The following is a 20763-nucleotide window of genomic DNA, read 5'->3' on the forward strand; positions in this document are numbered from 1 at the left end:
TGTTAAATATCCCTTTTCTCCCTTGCAAAATTATAATCAGGTTTGCTGTATATGTTATTCTTGTTTGTAAACCCAGCTCATTTGCTCTCATTGTATTCCATGCCCTTCTTTCTTTTAATGTTGAAGCTGCTAAGTCTTGTATTATTCTGATTGTAGCTTCATAGTATTTAAATTTGTTGTTGCTGTTGTTACTTGTAGTATTTTCTTCTTAACCTGGGAACTTCAGAACTTAGCAATAATGTAGATGTGAGTTTTCTTCTTAATGTCTTTCAGGTGGTGCTTCAGGTGAAGTTTTTCAATTTCTATTTTACCTTGTTTACCTTCTTTCTTTCTCTTTCTCTTTCTCTCTTTCTCTCTGTCTCTGTCTCTGTCTCTGTCTGTCTCTCTCTCTCTCTTCATTAAAAAAATTAGTGGTACAATAGAATTGTTAGTTTTATGTTAGAGTTGGGTTCTATTCCCAAGGGGTGGGGGATAATGTCTTATGTTTCAGACTTCTGTATTTTTATCAGCCCTTTTTAGTTCTTCTAGTTTCTATAATTTAGGACCAGGTGTGGTCCTTACTCCCCCATTTCCCACCCCAGTCTGGAAGTGACCTCAAGTACTCCTCTATATTGCTGAGCCCCAAACAGGACCCCCTTCAATGATGCCATTGCAAGCAAGTGCTTTGATTTCCTCTGATTCCTAAGTGGCTGGAAGTATCTTTCCTCCCTGCCCTGAAATCACAACCATATATTCTTCTCTCCTGGAAGTGACCACAGCCAGTAGGATCTTCATTTCTCAGCATCCTCAACTCACCTGGATATATTTGCTCCTTCCTCTTCCTCCCTGAAAGCCAAAGCCTAGGATGGAGTGGTGTCTGATCAGCATGCTTGGGCTTGCAAAGTCTTTCCCTGGTCAGTTGCCCAACTCCTACACAGTGGATGGGTGGAAAGAACAATTATACTAATAGAGTTATGGTGAGGAAAACATTCATTAAACTTCATAGTGTTAGATATATATGAATCTTATTAGTATTAACTATTATATATTAAGAATTACAGACAAGTGAACTGTTAGCACAATGCATTTATATCCCTTAGTTGTTAAAATAAGACCGTGAGATGCCCTGGTCCACTAGAGTGGATCCTTTATGGAGGAATTATGGAAAAATAGGCAAGAATTAGAGAAAATGTCAACATGTTAAGCAGGTTTTAATCTTCAGCAGTGAAGGTAGTATCCATATTAGTGAAATCAGAGGTCACCAAAAAACCAAAGTATGAGTACCATATTCTGAAGCACCAATAACATTAATTGCCTTTCTTCATTTTTATCAGTATATTATGATCGTGATAATCATACCAAGTTTATTTCCATTCTATGTAATAAGCAAATATTTTAAAAGGTGAATTTAAATGACGCATCAATTTGATGAACTCATCATGAAGTTGGTCCAAACCTTCTCTGCTATTGAAGTTCTTATTAGCATATTTCAAGATCGGGTACTAGAACAATATTGCATCACTGGTAAATAGAAATGCTATCATTGCCTTTCTGAAATTAAATAATAAAAAACGACTGTTTTTCAGATGATCTTAGTTATCGTTGGCTTCTAAATGAGTTTCCTATATTCATCACGATGGACAAACGACGCTATGTGTCCCAGACCAATGGCAATCTATATATTGCAAATGTAGAGGCATCTGATAGAGGCAATTATTCATGCTTTGTATCAAGTCCTTCAATCACAAAGAGTGTGTTCAGTAAATTTATCCCACTCATCCCTCTTTCTGACCGTAAGTATTTACTTTAATTTTCAAACGATATCTGCACAGGAATGCATTGTGTATATAACCAAGCGTCTTAAGCATTTGTAGTTCTCTTTGGTCTGTGTTCATTTCCATTTTGACCAACTTGTTTTGGAATTCTAAATAGCAACATAAGTGATGATTTCTACTTTATCCTACGTTATTTGAGTCTGTCAGGAATACAGGTAAAGTATTTTAGTTTAAATGATGTCATAAAAAACAAAGCTATCAATGCATGCTGTCGAGGCTGGCGGGATTTGCTAGCACTCGTGAATGAGCATATTGAAACAAAGCAATTTGAAAACTAAAGGATTTATCGGTCTCTGCCAATATTGTTTTTATTAACACTCCTTTGGGGCAGAACGGGCTTTCATCAGGACACTTCAGTCACACTCCCTTTCTTAAGTGTCCTCCTGTGTCCTTTTTAATATCAGTTGTGTGGGTAACCAGAGGTGAAACAACCCACGGTCTTGGCATTAATTTGAAGCAATCTTGCCATTTGAAGTGGGTTTCTGCCGCTACCTATTCACATACCAGCAGAAACTCAGATGTAAAAGAGACCCCAGAAGCCATTCAGCCCAAATCATACGTGAAGAAAACTCTGTTTAGGAAGCAGGATGCCTGCAGGGCACGTGGTCAGGTGGTCTCCGTTCCAAAGTAGGAGCTCCCAAAGCCGAGTTTACTTTCAGAGAGCTCTAATTCCTGGCAAGGATGAAGCCTGCTGCACCAAGTCCTTCCACGAAGCCTGAATAATCTTCTCTGGAATGTTGGATCAAATGTTTGCTGAGGTCTCTTCCAGGTGCAAAGTATACGTTTACACATTTATGGGATTTCAGCTTTCTTATTTCCGTCAGTCAGTCTTACAGTTTCATTTGTACTCAATGAAAGTATTTGGCTTGGTCCAAAGCATCGGTGTTACACATCGTTTCTCTGGGTTAAAGTTTGCCGTGGAATCTTATCATAGCAGCAGCTCCCCAAAATGCACGTACTGGTTTATACCGTAGGGTGACTGTGGTAGAAATGGCCCACGCATGTACCCAGGTTCAGTCATTTCTCACAGTGACGACAGGAACTGGATTTGACTCTACCAGGAGAGTTCCGCTGACGAGGGGCATCACCTGGGTCCTAAGGAGTCCATTCACAGACGGGAATCCGTTTACAGTCTGGAGAGCTGGCAGTTCTAGAGTTAGCTTCCCCGGTATCTCTTTCACCATCAATTAGATCATTTTGCTGCTAAGAGACTGTCGGCTCTTCCACTTACGACTTGCATGGTATCCGGAAAATCATCTGAGCTCTCTCCATCTCAGTTCCTCTTCTTCGAAGTGAAAGAGTTGGCCGTTTCGACCAGTCAAAAGGCAACAGAAGACGCCTGGGGGATTCTGCCACCCAAAATAGCCTTGCGGGTCTTTGATCGTCTTCGTGATTTGGGTGCAGGTGCAGCAGTTCTTTTGCCGAGGCAAAACCACAAATCCTTCTTAGGAACATGATGGCTGCATAGTATCCCGATTGCCCTACCCTAGCACAGCAGGAAAAAATGGCCCAGTTTATTCATCTGTTTCCAAATTTTCCCCATGCAATGAGTGTCCCCGAGTCATAGGACGATTGATTGGAAACCTGATGCGAGGGAAGCCCGTGTCTGACTGTGCTCTGGATGGCTGAAGCGACGGCTCATTATTAGAGGAGGACCCCAAATGGGGGACAAGGTACAGCCAAGCAACAATGTGCTCTCTCCGAGTGATCTCATTAAAAGGATGCCAACGAGAGTTGCTAGCAATATCTGGACTATCCTGACAGACTTCTGAGGAACCGTATTCCCTGAAGAATCTCTTTCTCTTTGGTTCAGGAATCATCTAGTCCTTTCTGTCTTCTCTTAATGACTCCACTCTGTGGCTCTCCTCAGAAGGTCCCCAGCAGTCCATGCCAAGGTAACTTCCAGTGAACAGAGCCCTTCCCCTCAAACTCTGGCCTCAGCTACTCCCTTCATCTACTCACCCCATGCCAAATGCCAATGATACTTATTGACTTTTCCTCCTGCCTGTCTTCAAAGCAAGGCTCTCTCTGGGTTAGAGGCTGAATACGGCAGCTTGGGAAGCCCCCTTGGCTGCAAACCCCTGTAAGGTAACCCTTCTTTCACGACGGACCCAAGTCCCGAGAGGCATCTACAGTGGACCACGTGGCCCAGAGTTCACAGATCATCTGAGCCGTAACTGCTCCACTTCGCTTTTTTAGGAAAGAATCCTTAGATACAAATTTCTCCATTTCATCTAGAACGGAGCGATTGCCAGCATCATGCGATGAATTCTATGTTTTTCAGTTCACAATTCACATCCGCTGTCTGAGTCACCCAGCTGTTCGCAAGCTGATCATGGTTTATTTCCCGTAACATGATGAAGGTCTTTGTGGGTTCTGTGGGCTGCTGCCTACCAGGTCGATGCCAGACTTTGCCACATATTTTAGTTGTGGTGAAGAATAAAACCAAAGGATGATGGGCAGAAAGAAAGTGTAGGCAAGCATTGAAATCAATGGGCTGCCAGCTACTTCCTTTCCTCTCCTCTTTCTGTGCCTCTTGGCACCTCTTCACCAGGCGGACCAGAACATGCTGTGAGTGAACATATTCATGAGCCTTGATATGCGAAACCATCACTGTCATCAATACACATTCGTAGCACTTCTAGCCCTTTTCCACTCAAGGGGAAAATGGCCCAAAGGTCAAGAACTCATCGATTTCCTTTTGTGCACTTTCTTCACGTTAGGCACGACAAAGCTGTATCCTGCCGACATCAAAGTCCAGTTCAAGGACACATATGCACTGATGGGCCATAATGTAACACTAGAGTGTTTTGCCCTTGGAAAGTAAGTATAGTGTGTGTGTGTGTGTGTGTGTGTGTGCATGTGTACGTGTGGGCTTTTTAAGTTAAGTAGTAGCATAACTGTATTTTGAGAGAGAGATGGTGGGGGGAGCGAGTAAAACCATCTAGAGAGCTCAGATCCTTTATTCCTCATTGTGATGACCACCTGTAACAAACTGGAGAGTCGAAGGCTCGGGCACTTTATCCATTTTCTTATATTAAGGAAAGCCCAGCATTAAATTGGGGCAGGTCCGACGAGGGCTTGCTGGTCTGCAGTAATACTTTACTACTCCTGGAGAAGCTTTTCTCACTACACCTCTAGACAAATAGATGTCGTTATCTAGTCCTTGACTCTTCTAGCCTTTTACCTGGCTTTGCTAAAGGAAGGCACATTCCAAGATAGATATTTTAGGCTTCCTATTCTGCCAGTTCCCAGTGGCCTGAGCCCAGTGCCATTGCTCCAGGCTCCAAAGGAAGAGAGAATGTTTTTGCTGTGGCTTAGTGTGCAATTCTCCTGCCATCTTCTAAGTTCTGTGGGCCTTTTAGTACTTTTCTGCCCTTCTCAAAGCCCGGTTCCTGAGATTCGGTGGCGAAAAGTCCTGGAGCCGATGCCCAGCACAGCTGAGATCAGTATGTCGGGGGCAGTTCTGAAGATTTTCAACATCCAGCTTGAGGATGAAGGAACTTATGAATGTGAAGCTGAGAACATCAGAGGAAAAGATAGACATCAAGCAAGAATTTATGTCCAAGGTAGGTAGAAACCTCCTCTGAATCACATCTAATGATGAGTTTCTTCTATCAGACGCTCCCTCTATGGAAAGTATTCTTTTGTTCAGATCTGTACTATCATCTTCATAGAGAACTCCTCAGTAGCTCCTCTATATAACCGGCCTTCTGCCATTGCTTTGGGACTCTGAGAGGTTACATGATTAGTCACCCGGCTAGGTATTAGCCAGAGGCCAGACTTGACCCCAGATCTCCCTAAATGTCTCCCTTAGGCCATTTTGTCTCTTTTTGAGACAAATGACCACTAAAAACATCAGGTGGGCCCCATGCACATGCTAGTTTTCCTTTGATTTCTTTGTTTTTAAACCCTTCCCTTCCATCTTGGAATCAATACTGTGTATTTCAAGGCAGAAGAGCAGTAAGGGCTAGGCAGTGGAGGTTAAGTGACTTGCCGAGGGTCACGTAGTTCAGATATGTCTGAGGTCACAGTTGAACCCAGGACCTTCTGTCTCTAGTCCTGACTCTCCATCCACTAAGCCACCTCGCTTCACACTTGCTCAGCACTTCTTATAGAAAAATAGTATTCCATTATAAACATACACCACAACTTGTTCAGTCATTCTCCATTCAATGGCCAGCACCTCCAGGCACACACCAAGCAGGAAGGTGGTTGAACATGGGAGGAAAAGAAATTTTAAGTCTCAGATTGAATATCCTATATGGAGCTCTTATGGGGTGGATATAGTACAAGTATACTCAGGGATAACAACAGCAACATGCACCTCCCTCTGCTACTGGCTCGTCTCCTTATGTTCCTTTTCTGGGTCCAAATTTGGTCTAATGGAATGTTCCTAATGTTCCCAATAAATTATCTGAAGTGCAAAAATCTTCTCTCCCTAATTAGACTTGTACTTACCCTGAAATATGTCTTCAAACAGTCTAGTGCAGGGAAACTATCATTCTGGGAAGTTCCTCCAAAAGCTCTCTGATCATAGGGAGGTATAGCAGTCTCCATGAACCCTGGCTTTCAGCAATATGGGGCTTTGGTCCATTGAAGAGGAGGAAAATTGTGATGAAATATGGTCACTCTGTATCGTAATATATAACACAGCATTATTACACTTAACCCAGGCCATTGTTTTATTAAAGTGAAAACAATATTTGTCTTTCCATTTCCTAAAAGTTTTTAAAAAGTTGTTCAACAACTTGGAGGGATCTACGAGAAAGATCACTCTCCACATCCAGAGGAAGAACTGTGGGAGCGGAAACACAGAAGAAAAACAACTGCTTGATCACATGGTCGAGGGGGATAGGATTGGGGATGGAGACTAACCGATCAACCCAGTACAAATATTAATAATATGGAAATAGGTCTTGATCAAGGACACATGTAAAACCCAGTGGAGTTGCTTCTCAGCTAAGGGAAGGGGTGGGAGGAGGGCAGGGAAAGAAATATGATTCTTATAACCAAGGAATAATGTTCTAAATTGACTAAATAAATAAAATTTTTTTAAAAAGTTGTTCAAAATGGACAAAAAAAGGATGCTTAATGATAGCTGCTACATTTTATGTTTGTGACATTGTCTTTTTTTTTGTAGCATTTCCTGAATGGGTTGAGCATATCAATGACACTGAGGCAGATATAGGCAGTGATTTGTACTGGCCTTGTGTGGCTACAGGCAAACCTATCCCTACAATCAGATGGTTGAGAAATGGATATGCGGTAGGTACACTTTTTTGTTACTTTTTAAAAATTGTTCATATACTTTTAGGCTAGTCCAATGGTGAGATATGCCTGGGTCCTAAATTGGGTAAATAAATATGAAAAGAAGAAACCAGAAGTAGAGTGTAAGGCATTTCCTCTGTGCCTTTGACCTAAACTAGTTCCTAGTCTTCTTCTTCTTCTTCTTCTTCTTCTTCTTCTTCTTCTTCTTCTTCTTCTTCTTCTTCTTCTTCTTCTTCTTCTTCTTCTTCTTCTTCTTCTTCTTCTTCTTCTTCTTCTTCTTCTTCTTCTTCTTTCTTCTTTCTTCTTTCTTCTTTCTTCTTTCTTCTTTCTTCTTTCTTCTTTCTTCTTTCTTCTTTCTTCTTTCTTCTTTCTTCTTTCTTCTTTCTTCTTTCTTCTTTCTTCTTCTTCTCTCTCTCTCTCTCTCTCTCCGTCTCTCTCTCTTCTCTCTCTCTTTCTCTCTCTCTCTTCCCCTCCCTCCCTCTTCCCTCCTTCTCCCCTTCTTCTTCTTCCCCTTCCCATCTCTACCTCCTACCCTTTCCTTTACCCCCTCCCTGATGTGGTAAAGAATCTGATATAGATTTTACTTGTGCAATAATGTAAAACATTCTTCCATATTAGTAATATTGTGGAACAGATCTCAAACAAAAAAAAAAGAAAGAAGGAAGAAAATGAAATATAGTATTTTGGTCCCATCAGTTCTTTTTCTGAAGGCAGATAGCTTGTTCATCTTGCATCATCGTATTGCCAAGAATAACTGGATCGTTTACAGTTGTTCATCAAACAATATTGCTGTCCCTCTGGCAAATGTTCTTCTGGGTTTGCTCACTTCACTTTGCATTAGTTCATGTCTTTCCAGGTTTTTCTGAAATCATCCTGCTCATAATTTTTAAACCCTCACCTTCCATCGTAGAATCAATACTGCATATTGGTTCTAAAGCAGAAGAGTGGGGACTGCTAGCAATGGGTTTTAAGTGACTTTCCCAGGGCCACACAGCTGGGAAGTGCCTGAGGTCACATTTGAACCCAGGACCTTCCATCTCTAGTCCTGATTCTCAGTCCACTAAGCCACCTTGCTTCACACTTGCTCAGCATTTCTTCTAGAAAAATAGTATTCCATTGTAATCATACATCGCAACTTGTTCAGTCATTCTCCATGCGATGAACAGCACCTCCATTTCCAATTCTTTGCCACCACAAAAAGAGCTGCTGTAAATATTTTTGTACAGATAAGTACAAAAATACTGGGGATCTTTTGGGGATCTCTTTGGGATACAGACCTACCTGCATGTTTTATAGCCTTTGGGACATAGTTCCAAATTGCTCTCCAGAATGGTTGGATCTGATCACAACTCCACCAACAGTGCATTAGTGTCCCAATTTCCCCACATCTCCTCCAACGTTTATCATTTTTCTATTCTGTCATACTGACCACTCTGCTAGATGTAAAGTGATAGCTCAGAGTTGTTTTAATTCACGTTTCTTTAATCGAGGCTGATTTAGAGCATTTTTTCATACGACTATAAGCGGATTTGATTTCTTCATCTGAAAACTGACTTCATATCCTTTGACTATTTACTAACTAGAGAACAACTTGTGTCTTTATCAGTGACTTAGTTCTCTATATAGTTTAGAAATAACACCTTTATCAGAGATACTTGCTATAAAATCTGCGCACTCCCCCCCCCACCCCCCCACAGCTTTCTGCTTTCCTCCTAATCTTGGTTGGATTGGCTTTGTTTGTACAAGAGAATCAGAATGGTCTATTTTACGTCCTATAATGCTCTCTAGCTCCTGTTTGGTCATATGTTCTTCTCTTGGCCATAGATCTGACTGACAAACTAAAGAATACTTCTTTCACCTTGTTGGTTGTTTTTTTTTTTAGTACCATAAAGGTGAGCTGAGATTGTATGGACTGACCTTTGATAATGCTGGGATGTACCAGTGTATAGCTGAAAATGCCCACGGAGCTATCTATGCGAATGCTGAGCTCAAGATTCTGGGTAAATATGATGTCCAGTTAAACGGGTTTTAACGTATAACCAGAAGTCTTGGGGTGGAAATGATCCGCTTGTCACTTTGACACGTGTTCCTGTGATGTGTTTGACAGCTCAAATGTCCACCAAGCACGTGTGACTCCACAATCTTTGTTCACATTTCCAAATTTTAAAATCAGGGCCCTTGCCGAAAGGTTGGCCATCGGTTTGGTTTGTGATCTGCAGCAGCAGAGAGAGAACTCAAAGAAGCCAGCACGCTTTTAGTAAGTGCATACTATGGAGCAGCCATAAGCGCTAAGGTAGCAGGGAGAGGTGTAGATCCCTACATTGTGCCTTTGGGTAAGTCAGAGGATGGCAGGGCCTTGAGGGGGGAGCTTTAGCCAAAAGACAAGTTCACTGTTGCATACATTGCCTTTAAGATGGCTATGGGACAGCCAGTTCAGGATGTCCACGAGGCACTAGGAGCTGTGAGGCGGAAAAGAGATTAGAAGGGGAAAGAGATCTGAGAACAATCAGTAAAGAGACGACAATTAAACTCCCGAGAAATGATAAGATGACAAATGAGATATCTGTCTGGAGAAGAGAAGTACCAAAGAGGCCAAAGCTGGGGGTGGGACCTAAAGAGATGGCTAGTGAAGGAGCCTGAAAAGGAGCAATCAGAGAAGCAGGAGGAGAATCCGGAGAGAGGTGTCTCCACAAAAACCTGGGGGAAAGAGATTATTATGGAGAAATCGCCTAGAATTCAAGAGGGATGAGAACTGAAAAAAAAGGGCTTGACAATTAAGAAATTATTGGCAACTTTAGAGAGAGAATTTCAGTTAAATCTAGACATCAGAGAGGAGAAGTGGAGGCTTAATTGTAGATGACATTCACAAGGACTTTAGCCACAAAAGAGAAAAGAGACACCCGATGATAGTGAATAGGGGTGTATTGATCAGGTGATGCAAACTGATGAAATTATTAATCCGAAGCATTCACGTAATTGTCAAATTCATAATAAAACCACACACTGTGAATTTAATGTTCATATTTTGAAAGTCCAAGAAGGGAGAGAAAAAAATATATCAGTCTTGCCATAACTTGGATGCAAAGATTCTTCTGTATTACTTATTGTTTGTCATTTGGCCAGTCAACTATGCCGGGTGGTCCAAAAGTCTTAGAGCAGTTTTTAGCTAATTTTTTTCTTTTTTTTTGAACTAGTAATAAACCAACAAACTCTAACCTTATTAACCAGACCTTTCCACCAACATAAAGACATTTTAAAAGACACAGTAACAGCTAATCAATATTGAGCTGTCAATGACTTCGTTATTCTGATCAAGACAATTCCAAAGAATTTCTGATGAAAAGTGCTCTCCATCTCTAGAGAGAGAACTGATGGAACCTGAGGGCAGACTGAGGCATAATTTTTCCTTTATTTTTCTTGCTTTGTTTTTATAATATGGCTAAAGTGGAATTTATTTAGCAGGATTTCACATATATAATTGATATCATTGTTTGCCTTCTCCATTGGTAGGGAAGGGGCAGGCAAGAGTGAAGAATTCAAAATTCAAAAATTTTTGATGAATTTTAAAAATAAATAATTTTATTTTAAACATACAATTATTAATATGGCTTTATTGCCTTATTTTAAAGCTATATTTTTCCATTGACCACTGAAAATAATTGTGTGAATCAGGAAGATTAAAAATTAAAGTTAAAATCTCACACTATGACCAGTATCCACAAATCTCATTGAAATTTCATAACCCGAATATAATAGTCATTCAAGGTTTACCTTTAGTGTTACTAATATTTTATATTTCCAGACTTTAAGAAAAGAATTCCATGGTTCAGCAAAATTTAAAAAAAGAATCTCAATTATATTGTTACATATGAAAAAATTTCACTTATATGCACACATGTATATACATATATGCATAAACTACAAAAAAACACAAGCTCCTGAATTAAGCATCTTATAACGTCAGCTATCTCATCTAATGGTGCCCCTAATGATAAATACAAATAAAAGTCACATCCTTCTGATTTTTTAAATTATATTGTTTGGTTTGGAATAAAATTATTCGAGAAATAAAATATTTAAAAGCCAGCCTTATATTGTGTGAGATCCTTAGCAGTAGATATTTCAAAGTGTTGGGTTTAATTTTTTTAACTTTCCTAACAAATTTTCCCGGAAGTTTTCCAAAGTTATGTGATCCCTGCTTTCTCCCTCCCTTCTTCCCTCTTCCCTCCCGGAGCCGACAGGCAATTCCGTCTGGAGTAGTAGATATTTCTCAATAGCTTTTAAGAATCCAAATCACATTTTCTAAAAGTGAAGAGTTTGCCACGGAACAAAGTCGGAAAATCCTGTAATAGTAGAACTGGGCTCGTGGTGGGGTCACGATACCTTCAGGAATCTCATTCTGAGAAAGCTTTGCTGATGTTCAACAGAGCAGACACCGTAGACCGTGTGATCTGCAGGAAGTCATTAGTGAATTGATCAAGTGAGCAACTGGCTCGCCGTCACTCACATATGCCTGTTTTCTAGCAGGCACTCGATCACTGGGTGAATGATGCATTTTTCTGTAAGACAGATGGGCCGGAAACATCGAGCTCTGACTAACACGTCGAATGGTTGCTCTTGTGCTCACTACATATAGAATTACAGGAAAGCAATGAAGTGGGCAGTTCTGTAGACGTTGCTAAGTTGGTGTGGAAAAGACTTGTGCCCCATTAAAACCTTCCCATGTGTTCTTTGCAGTAAACAGGGAATTAAAGAAAGCAGGGGATTTTGAGGAGAACATGAAAAAGCAGCCCAATAATACCTGTTGATTTTCCCGTAGCCATGGCTCCCACCTTTGAAATGAATCCGATGAAGAAGAAGACCTTGGCTGCTAAAGGAGGACGCGTTTTAATTGAATGCAAACCTAAAGCTGCGCCTAAACCAAAGTTTTCATGGAGTAAAGGAACAGAATGGCTTGTCAATAGTACTCGGTCAGTTCAGAGAACTTCAATCCCTTGGAGTTCCATGTTGTCCAAAGCATTTCATAGCGGAGAAAGCCCGATTTCTCAGGGTCAATGGGAAGGTTGCTTTAGTGCTCCGTCACCGAGGAAGGAGAGACTCCCAGGGAGCTGCCTGAGGTCTGACAAATGAAATGATTGTTCAGAGGTGCGCAGCCAAGTGAGCACCAGAGCAAGGATGCCTAACAAGTTCTTCCCTGCTCCTGCCTGCCTGCAATCCCCTTCCCTCCACGCCTTCATAGAATGTGAATTTGGGGAGAGATTTCAGAGAACAGATTCATTTCCTAGACAAAGAATGAGCAATGAGGGAGCACTTAGGCATCTCCTGTGGCCCAGGCACAATCTGAGACTGGAAATCAATTCAAAAGGAAGGCAATCTCTGCCTAAAGGTAGTTTACCTTCTAATAGGAAGATACGCTGTATCGTAATATATGTAATGGAGCCACAGGGCAGTGCACGGGTACAACTCTTTCTAAAGCAATAGGAACAGGAACTTAATTGCTGCTTCCAAAGCAAGAAAAAGAGAGTAAGGGTTATTTCACTATGTATAGATTAATTGATTAATCCTAAATTGTAAAGTAAGTGGGGAGGGAGTAATTATATGCATGCCACCGCCGGGCAGATGGCAAGAAATTATGGCTTGCCCTGGTTTGGGGTGGATGGGGTAGGAAGTCTGGTCTGAGACGACGTAGATAAACTCGGTGCGTTTTCAGCCAGCCACCCACCCCATCAGGATGTTTTAACCACAGGATAGAGTGTATCCAAAGCCAATCAATGTAGCATCATTGTTCGGTAAAATGTAATTCGGTGGAAGGGAGCACCATCAACGTAAGCCTCCTCAAAAGTCCTTTGGCAACGTGCAACCATCCCGGATTCTTCGAAGCTTTGTTCTGGAGATATCTGCAGAACGCTGGCAAGTCCCAGTAAGCTGGAATGGCTTCTGACATTAAGCCAGCCACAAAGCAGCCCAGCCCAGCCCAGCCCAATGCATGAGAGATCATACCTAGAAGGCTGATGAATTCATTTGGCCACCGCAACTCATCAAACCTTCTACTAAGGCACGGATGGGATCATTAGCTGCCTAAATAGGTGAAATGGGGCAGCTGGGTGGCTCAGTGCATTGAGATGGGATGTCCTGGGTTCAAAACTGGCCTCAGACACTTCCTACCTCGGTGACCCTGGGCAAGTCACTTAACCCCAATGGCCCAGCCCTTGCTGCTCTTCTGCCTTGGAACCGATACTTAGTATTGATTAGAAGTCACAGAAGGGAAGGAGTTAAAAGAAATTAAAATAATTTTTAAAAATGTGAATGTGCTCTTACTGCCTTAAGCTTATTTTACATAGTCGCTTTCTTTCCCTCCTAACAGAATTCTCATTTGGGACGATGGTAGCCTGGAAATCAGGAACATCACAAGGGCTGATGAAGGCACTTACACATGCTTTGCAGAAAATAACAGAGGAAAAGCGAATAACACTGGAACTCTCTTGATCACAGGTAAGGTGTCGCCATTGAAGAAGGCTCGAGGGTGAAGTTACTTTGGTAACAGCGACCCTGTCCTTGTCTGGCCCTCGTCCAGCTGAGAATGGCAGTTGTCAGAAATCCTGCCAGACTCTGATTTCTTACCCCAAACCCAGTGAGCGAAAGTGCATTGAAAAGAGCTTATGCATGTTCATGAATGAGCCCAAGCAGCTTAGAATTTCTCTCGGAAGGGCATCGTGGAACTCGGGGTCTCATTTTCTCGGAATTGTCTGTTTTTTCCCCTGAATTCAGATGCCACGAGGATCACTTTACCCCCAGCTAATGCTGATGTCACCGTGGGTGAGAATGCCACCATGCAGTGTTCTGCCTCCCATGACCCTGCGCTGGACCTCACTTTTATTTGGTCTTTGAATGGATATGTGATTGATTTCAGCAAGGAAAATAGCCATTACATGAGGAATTTTATGGTAAATAGGACTTTATCTTTACTTGTCACTCCAACGACATGGAGAATTGCTTCTACTTTGCTTTGGCTTCCACTTCAGGAAGAACAACGAGGAAATGATTCAAACTCAGACAAAGGCTTAGCAGCCAGATGCTCAAAGGTCTCAAACGAATACTCATTGGGCGTGAAAGGTGGCAGAGATGATCGGAATCTCGCTTTTTGGTTAAGGAAACTAAGATAGATGGAGGCTAATTGGTTTGCCCAAGACAGTCTCATCGAATGGGAGTAGCGTCCAATTACAGTGCTTCAAGGCTTACAAAGCAATTTGGTCACAGCAGTTCGGTGAACAGGAACCCCTGCAAGCTTTGTTATGGCCAGGCCACGCGGGAGGAGAGGGCCGTTTTGCGTGCTTAGGTGCCCGTTCCTCAGTCACCAGTCCAGGAAGTGGCTGCTGGAACCTGGCTGTCCACGGAGGTTCTCTGACTTACGGTATTCCAAGTGCCGTGAAGTCACCAGGTCGCCTCTGTTTAACTTCTATGAATTAGCGTTCTTCCGTGTGACTGTATCGTCTCAGTGTTGTTGTTGTATTACTGCACAACAGAACAGTGAATGATGGTAAAGATCTGGGCAGGGCCCGCTGCCCAGAGACCCTGGATAGATGCCAGTCAGACCTTTTCTTCCTTTCTTCTCACCCACCGTGAATATTGGCCGAGAGTGACTTTGTTTTAGTTGGAGCGTTTAGACATCTGATGGCCTTTCCCTGTTCTCATGCTTCCCCTCTCTACCCCCTTTGCACTGCCCATCATCGGGTTCTCCTCTGGGAAGCCAGGACACTCCTCTCTGTTCCTCTTGGTTCTCTCCCTCCCTGACAAAACACTTCTCAGTTTCCCACATCCATTAATGGGCGTCCCCAAGGCTTTGGCCTGGGTCCTCTTCTCTTTCTCCTCTCTGTTGTCTTGCTCAGTCTTCTCCCTGGGACAAATGATTATCTATGCAGATGATGACTAGATCTATAAATCCGCATCTAATCTCTCTCCATTTCACCACTGCCTTTTGGATGTCTGAATGGGCTGTTCCTTGGACCCCTCAAATTCAGCCTATCCAAAGCAGAGCTCCTCCCCCCCCCATCTTTCCAAATTTCCCTTATTGTCTAAGGGACCGACACCTTCCCAGTCACCCGTGTTCGTGGTCGTATTGCCAAGGATTCCATCTGCAAGCATCAGTCATTGTTGTCCTGACTGCAGTGCTCCCTTTTTAACGTTACTCTTTCAGGAGCCTCCTTCACCCTCAGATACACCATCACCACGTTCAGAGCTCTTCAATGATACACGAAACACCCAGCTGAGTGCTCCTTGGCTATGGGAGTGGGGCCGGAGGGGAGGGAAAGAATATGAATCATGTAACCATGGGGGAAAATTCTAAATTAATTAAATGAATGAATGAATGAAAAATAAAAAAGAGTACTGAGATCCCTTTATCAGTTTTTCATTTCTCCTGCCTTCCCTTATGTAACCACATTCTTCTTCCTCACCATGATGTCCAATCTCTCAGCTGCTCAGTTCTCCCCCCTCCACTAGCCACCATCTTCTCTCAATCTTGACTCCTTGGTAAACCAAGTAGACTCTATACTGTCCTCTTCTCTTGAATCCTCATCCCTCTCGCCATCTTGCCAGTTGTGCCCAGCAAAGCTTTGGATCACTCCCACTGCCTTCATGGACCGCTGAATGAAGGTGGAGAAAACCCGCATGGCCCTTCTGACCGGATTCACTACAAGTTTATATTATATAGTCTCACCTGCGCCCTTATAACTACAGCTCCCTTATCGACTCCCTTGACCACTTTCCACAGTGGCACTTCCAAACCTTCTCGTCCTTGCTCAAACTTCCCATGGCTCCCCCTCCCACCCTCTCCCAGTGGATCTTGCCTCCCCTTTTACAGAAAAAATTGATCCCATCTGCCATGAACTCCCTCTTCTCCTCTCTTCCTTATCTCCTATCTCGTGCCTTCTGCCACTTTTGCCTTCTTCCTCCCAGTTTCCCCTGACTCCTTATCAAGGCTAACCCTTTCACTTGTTCAAGTGACCCCATTACCTCCTGTTTCCTCCAATGGAATGTCCCTCATTCATCCCCATTCTTTAACTTACTTTCAACCCTTTCTTCTCTGCTGGCTCATTTCCCGCTGCTTGCTAGTCTGCCCTTGTGTCCCCTTTCAGGAAAAGGCCCTCACTTGATCTATCCCTCCTCACTAGCTATCATCCTATTTCTCTTCTTGCACCTAAATGCCTTGAAAAGGCCATCTACGATAGGCGCCTCCGCTTTCCTCTCACTCTCAACCCCTTACAGTCCGCCGCATCATTTCACCAAAACGGCTCTCTCCAAAGTTCCTGAGGCCCCCTCATTGGCCAGTGGCCTCTTCTCAAACCTCACTCTCTTCGCTCTTGGAAACCCTCAGTGCTGTTAATCCCTCTCCTCCGTGGTCCTCTCTTCTCTCTAGTTGTTTAGGATTCTGCCATCTCCTGGGTTTCCTCCTAGTTTTCTACCCCCTCCTACTCTGTCTCCTTTGCCGGATGGCCCTCCAGATGAAAGCCTCTGCCTGTAGCTGGCCCTCTTCTCTTCTTCTCTACTGCCTCACTTGGTAGAGTCAGTTACCCTCTTTTTACTGATGATTCTCAAATTTACGTTTCCGGCCTCAGTGCCTCTATCGACCTCCAGTCTTGCATCTCCAACAGTCTTTCAAACATCTCCCACTAGATGACCAGCAGACATCTTGAACTGATTGTGTCCAAAAGAGAACTCCCTGCCTTTTGGTCTAAACCATTCCCCTCTCCTGCCTTCCCTTTGACCGTTCAGGCCCACAGTGTAGGAGTCCCCTGGATTCCTCCTCCTCTCTCACCCCACACTTCCAAACCATTGCCAAAGCCTGCTGATTTGACCTTTGCAACCTCTCTGAATCTGCCTCCTTCTCTACTCTAACACTGCCACCACTCTAGTGCCTCTATTCTTGTGATGTCCTACTGGGAGTGTCCCGAATCCAGCCCATTCTGCATTCAGCCACTAGAGTGACTTCCCTAAAATGCTGGTCTAATCGTGCCCACCCCAATGAATTCCAGGGGCTTCCTCTTACCTCCAGGAGTAAACACACAGCATTCAAGCCCCCTCGTGCCCTTCTAGTCTTCTTAGACCATAATAGTGAGGCTGGCCTTCTGGCCGTTCCATAAACAAGCTGCTCGGTCCATCAGCTCTGGACATTTTCTCGGACTCTCCTCCATGTCGAGACCGTTCTCCTTCTGCTCTGATTACTGACTTCCTTTGGCACCCTTTAAATCCCAGTGAAGATCTCACCTTCCCCAACCCCTCTTGATTCTAATGCTTTCCCACTGAAAAGGGATAGTCGCCAAAGCCCACTCCTTGCTGGTTCCTCTCTGACCCCCCCCCCAACTGTAATTAAGTCTCCAAATGAGGCCATTAGCACGCTCTGGCCATGCCACTATGCTCATAAGAAAATGCTCATCTCTCACTATACGGAATACTGGGAGGACCATCACCAATTGGTGGGAATTTTTGCATGGACATTTTAGGCTAGAAGTCATTAAGCGAGAGATGGATGAGCACTCGGGGGTGGTTCTTGGTCACGTCTGAATGGAACTGCCTGGTTTCTACAGCCTGCACATTGTGTTGAGTCATAGCATTCACTCAAAGTCAGCTTGACTCACTTGACCGCCAGTAGAGCATTTTAGTGCAATACGATTTAGAGTAGTGGGTCCTTGTTGTTGCAAAGATCGATGAAACCGCGACAAAGCCCGAAGAACACGTTTTTCAAGTATATAAAAATAATTCTGAAATTGGGTCTCCGTAGCGCTCCTAGAAATGACTTCTGAGGGCCCTCTCTCTCAGCATTTAGGCTTGGAACTCTGGTGGAATTATAACATCTAATAAAATGTCTGGACACTAACATACACAATATAATAAATCTCATGTCTGACATAATTATAGCATCTTGTATTGGGGGTTGTTTATATCTTAGCCCTTTCTGAGGGGTTGAATTCCTTGGAGTCAGAGACACTGTTCTAAGTTGTCCTAGAGCCTAGTATAGTTCTCTGCCCACAGTGGGAACTTAATGAGTGGTTTTTTCCTATTCTATCTTCTGTAAATTACATGGCAGCAAAGTGGCCCAATGGTTAGAATGCCTGGCTTAGAGTTAGAAAGACTCGTCTTCCTTAGTTCAAATTTAGTCTCAGACACTTACTCAGACACTGTGTGACTCCAGGCAAGTCACTTAACCTTGTTTGCCTCAATTTCCTCATCTGTAAAATAAACTGGAGAAAGAAATGGCAAAGCACTCCAGTCCGTTTGCTGAGGAAACCCCAGACGGGGTCCTGGAGAGTCCGAGACCACTAAAAGTAATTGGACAACAACAGCAATGATATCGTCTCTGTGTTTTGGGAAGAGCTGTTGCCTTATGATAAAGAAGTGTTTTAATACAGTTCACCTTGAGGCTATAAGAGGACAAAACATCCCCAATCTAGTCTGGCCGAGTTTATTATTGTGGCTATTTTAAACCATTTACTTGGTCACATTTGGGGTAACTGTGGTCAACTCAGAGAGATCAGGTAGAATGGGAGACCAAATCCTAGCTCTGCCCCGGTGGCTCTTCTGACTCACTACGTGTATGCAGACGGCAGTGCAAGGCACTGACACTATGTCCAGATGGGACCCTCGTCAGTTTTGTTGCCTAATCCAGAAGGCATCCGTGAACTTGGCTCCAGTCACCCCTTTAGTAGAAGCTGACAAAAACGTAGAACTGGATGTCACCCAGAAAGCCTCCACCCCAAGCCCTGCAAATGGTAGGCGAGGAAACCCAGGGATGAGGATGGGCTCACGTGGACCTAAATGAAATGCTGGCTTCACACGGCCACATGATTGCTTGATGGAAGCAATGCTGCTGGGAATGACTGCTTGGTTTGCTCTCTTTCAAACAGATAGATTCCAATGGCGACTTGCTTATTAAAAAAGCCCAGTTGAAACACGCCGGTCGTTACACGTGCACTGCTCAGACAATCGTGGATAATTCTTCCGCTTCGGCCGACCTTGTTGTTCGAGGTAAGATTGTTCCAGTGGAAAAGCCAAAGGTACTTGACTTGTATCCGTGCATAACGCTTCCTGGACAGTCTTGTTCAAGTGCTTAGACAATAACCCTCTTGGTGCTTGAAGACAGCCTTTCCCTCTGCCTAGTCACCTTTGATGCCTGAACCAGTAATAGAGAATACTGATCTTGTGGGTTTTACTAAAGACGTCTGTGTCGCTGTCCGTACTCTGTAGTTCCGTGTACTCTTCTTCTCACTAAAACTTCTCCTCTACTAATATTTTCAGCCAGTTGAAACTATCGATTCTCAAAGGAACAAGTAAACAGGGAAGCAGGTCCAGTCCTTGATTTGATTACTCTGTGGTTTCCATCGAGAGTCAATAGTTTGGCGTGTTGACCTAGACAAGGTGCCTTAAGGAAAGCCCATTCCTTTGGTGTTAGCTACTGCTTCTTTGAGCACCACCTTAAGTGCTCAGGCCTGGAATATTAAAAGCTGACTAAACAGAAAACTTGCAAAGGGAACTCGGGTTTTCTCAACTCAGATGCCATTCCTGCTAAGAAAAAGTGCACGTTTAGAATGACGTGTTATTTGAGGTCCGAGGAGGGAAGATCATTTCTGTCCAAATATACATTTCTGGGCGAATTTTATCGGTGGATTGTCCTAGAAAGCCTTAATCAATTGATTCCCCCCCCCCCCGCGCCCTCGGTTTGCCTAGTTGTTCAAAAGAAAGAAAAGGCAGCGGCAGCATTAAGACATATCCATAATTTATGACCACTTCATGAAGTGTGAAGTTCTAGGTGGAACCAGGGAAGTTATCATCTGTTGATCAGACCATATCTCTGGTAGCCTTTAAAAAGGCTATGTTGTTGTTCAGCCTTTTTTCAGTCATGGCCAACTCTTCTTGGCCCCATTGGCGTTTCCTTGGCAAAGATACTTGAGTGGTTTGTCCTTCCCTTTCCCAGGTCATGTTATAGACGGGCAAATTGAAGCTAGCGGAGTTCATTGACTTGCCCAGGGTCACACGATTAGTAAGTGTCGAATGCCAGATTTAGTCCTGGCACTTGATCCATTGTGCCACTTAGTTCATAGAGGGTCTATTTCTTGCCTTTCCCCTCACGTCTATAGTAGAGGGCAGACGGGCTCAGAAGTTACCGGGATTTCTCTTTCCTCCCCTCCCATTAGAATTGCAGTTAGCCAGAGACAATCAAATAGTGGAGGCAGCTCCAAGTGGTACAGCCCTTGGTATCAGAGAAGAGAGGCAGATATGGATTTAAACTACCTGGGATTCAGGAGTAAAGCTGTGCAAAAGAAAAACAAAACGAGGCCCAGAGAGCCCAGCCAAGAAGCTATGAGCAATAGGGAGCACATGAGAACACCATCAAAAAGGATGGGCGTTTAGGGACCTAGGATGCTGGAGGCACGAGTTGTTTTGGCCACATGTATTGTCTATAGGGATGCCTCGCTAATAGTGTTTTCTATGTGTCCCCTCTGCCCATGGATACTAGATACAGTTGAGGGAGTGCGTCTCTGGTTTACGTGACTGTTTTGTAGCTACCCTTCTTACAATACAATGCCTTTCCTTGGATTTAATTCGTGTCTATTGGCTGACTATTAAACATATTCATGGTTGTGGTGACTCATGAGATTTTGGCTCTTTTATAATATTTTACTTT

At 43.3% G+C, this 20763-nt stretch overlaps 1 protein-coding gene across 2 annotated transcripts in view; it reads left to right on the top strand.

The window, feature by feature from the left end:
- CNTN1 (contactin 1) overlaps window positions 1–20763 on the top strand; it is a 132585-nt gene that overhangs the window by 24905 nt on the left and 86917 nt on the right. For both annotated transcript variants that reach the window (XM_056797383.1, XM_056797384.1), the window contains exons 5-13: window positions 1566–1772; window positions 4538–4637; window positions 5202–5383; window positions 6958–7082; window positions 8968–9085; window positions 11905–12055; window positions 13450–13577; window positions 13854–14029; window positions 18986–19106. In XM_056797383.1, the coding sequence (XP_056653361.1) occupies window positions 1566–1772; window positions 4538–4637; window positions 5202–5383; window positions 6958–7082; window positions 8968–9085; window positions 11905–12055; window positions 13450–13577; window positions 13854–14029; window positions 18986–19106 (1308 nt within the window). The remainder of the gene's footprint in view (window positions 1–1565; window positions 1773–4537; window positions 4638–5201; window positions 5384–6957; window positions 7083–8967; window positions 9086–11904; window positions 12056–13449; window positions 13578–13853; window positions 14030–18985; window positions 19107–20763) is intronic.

The sequence above is a fragment of the Monodelphis domestica genome, chromosome 5 (assembly GCF_027887165.1).
Source record: "Monodelphis domestica isolate mMonDom1 chromosome 5, mMonDom1.pri, whole genome shotgun sequence".
Lineage (NCBI taxonomy): Eukaryota > Metazoa > Chordata > Mammalia > Didelphimorphia > Didelphidae > Monodelphis > Monodelphis domestica.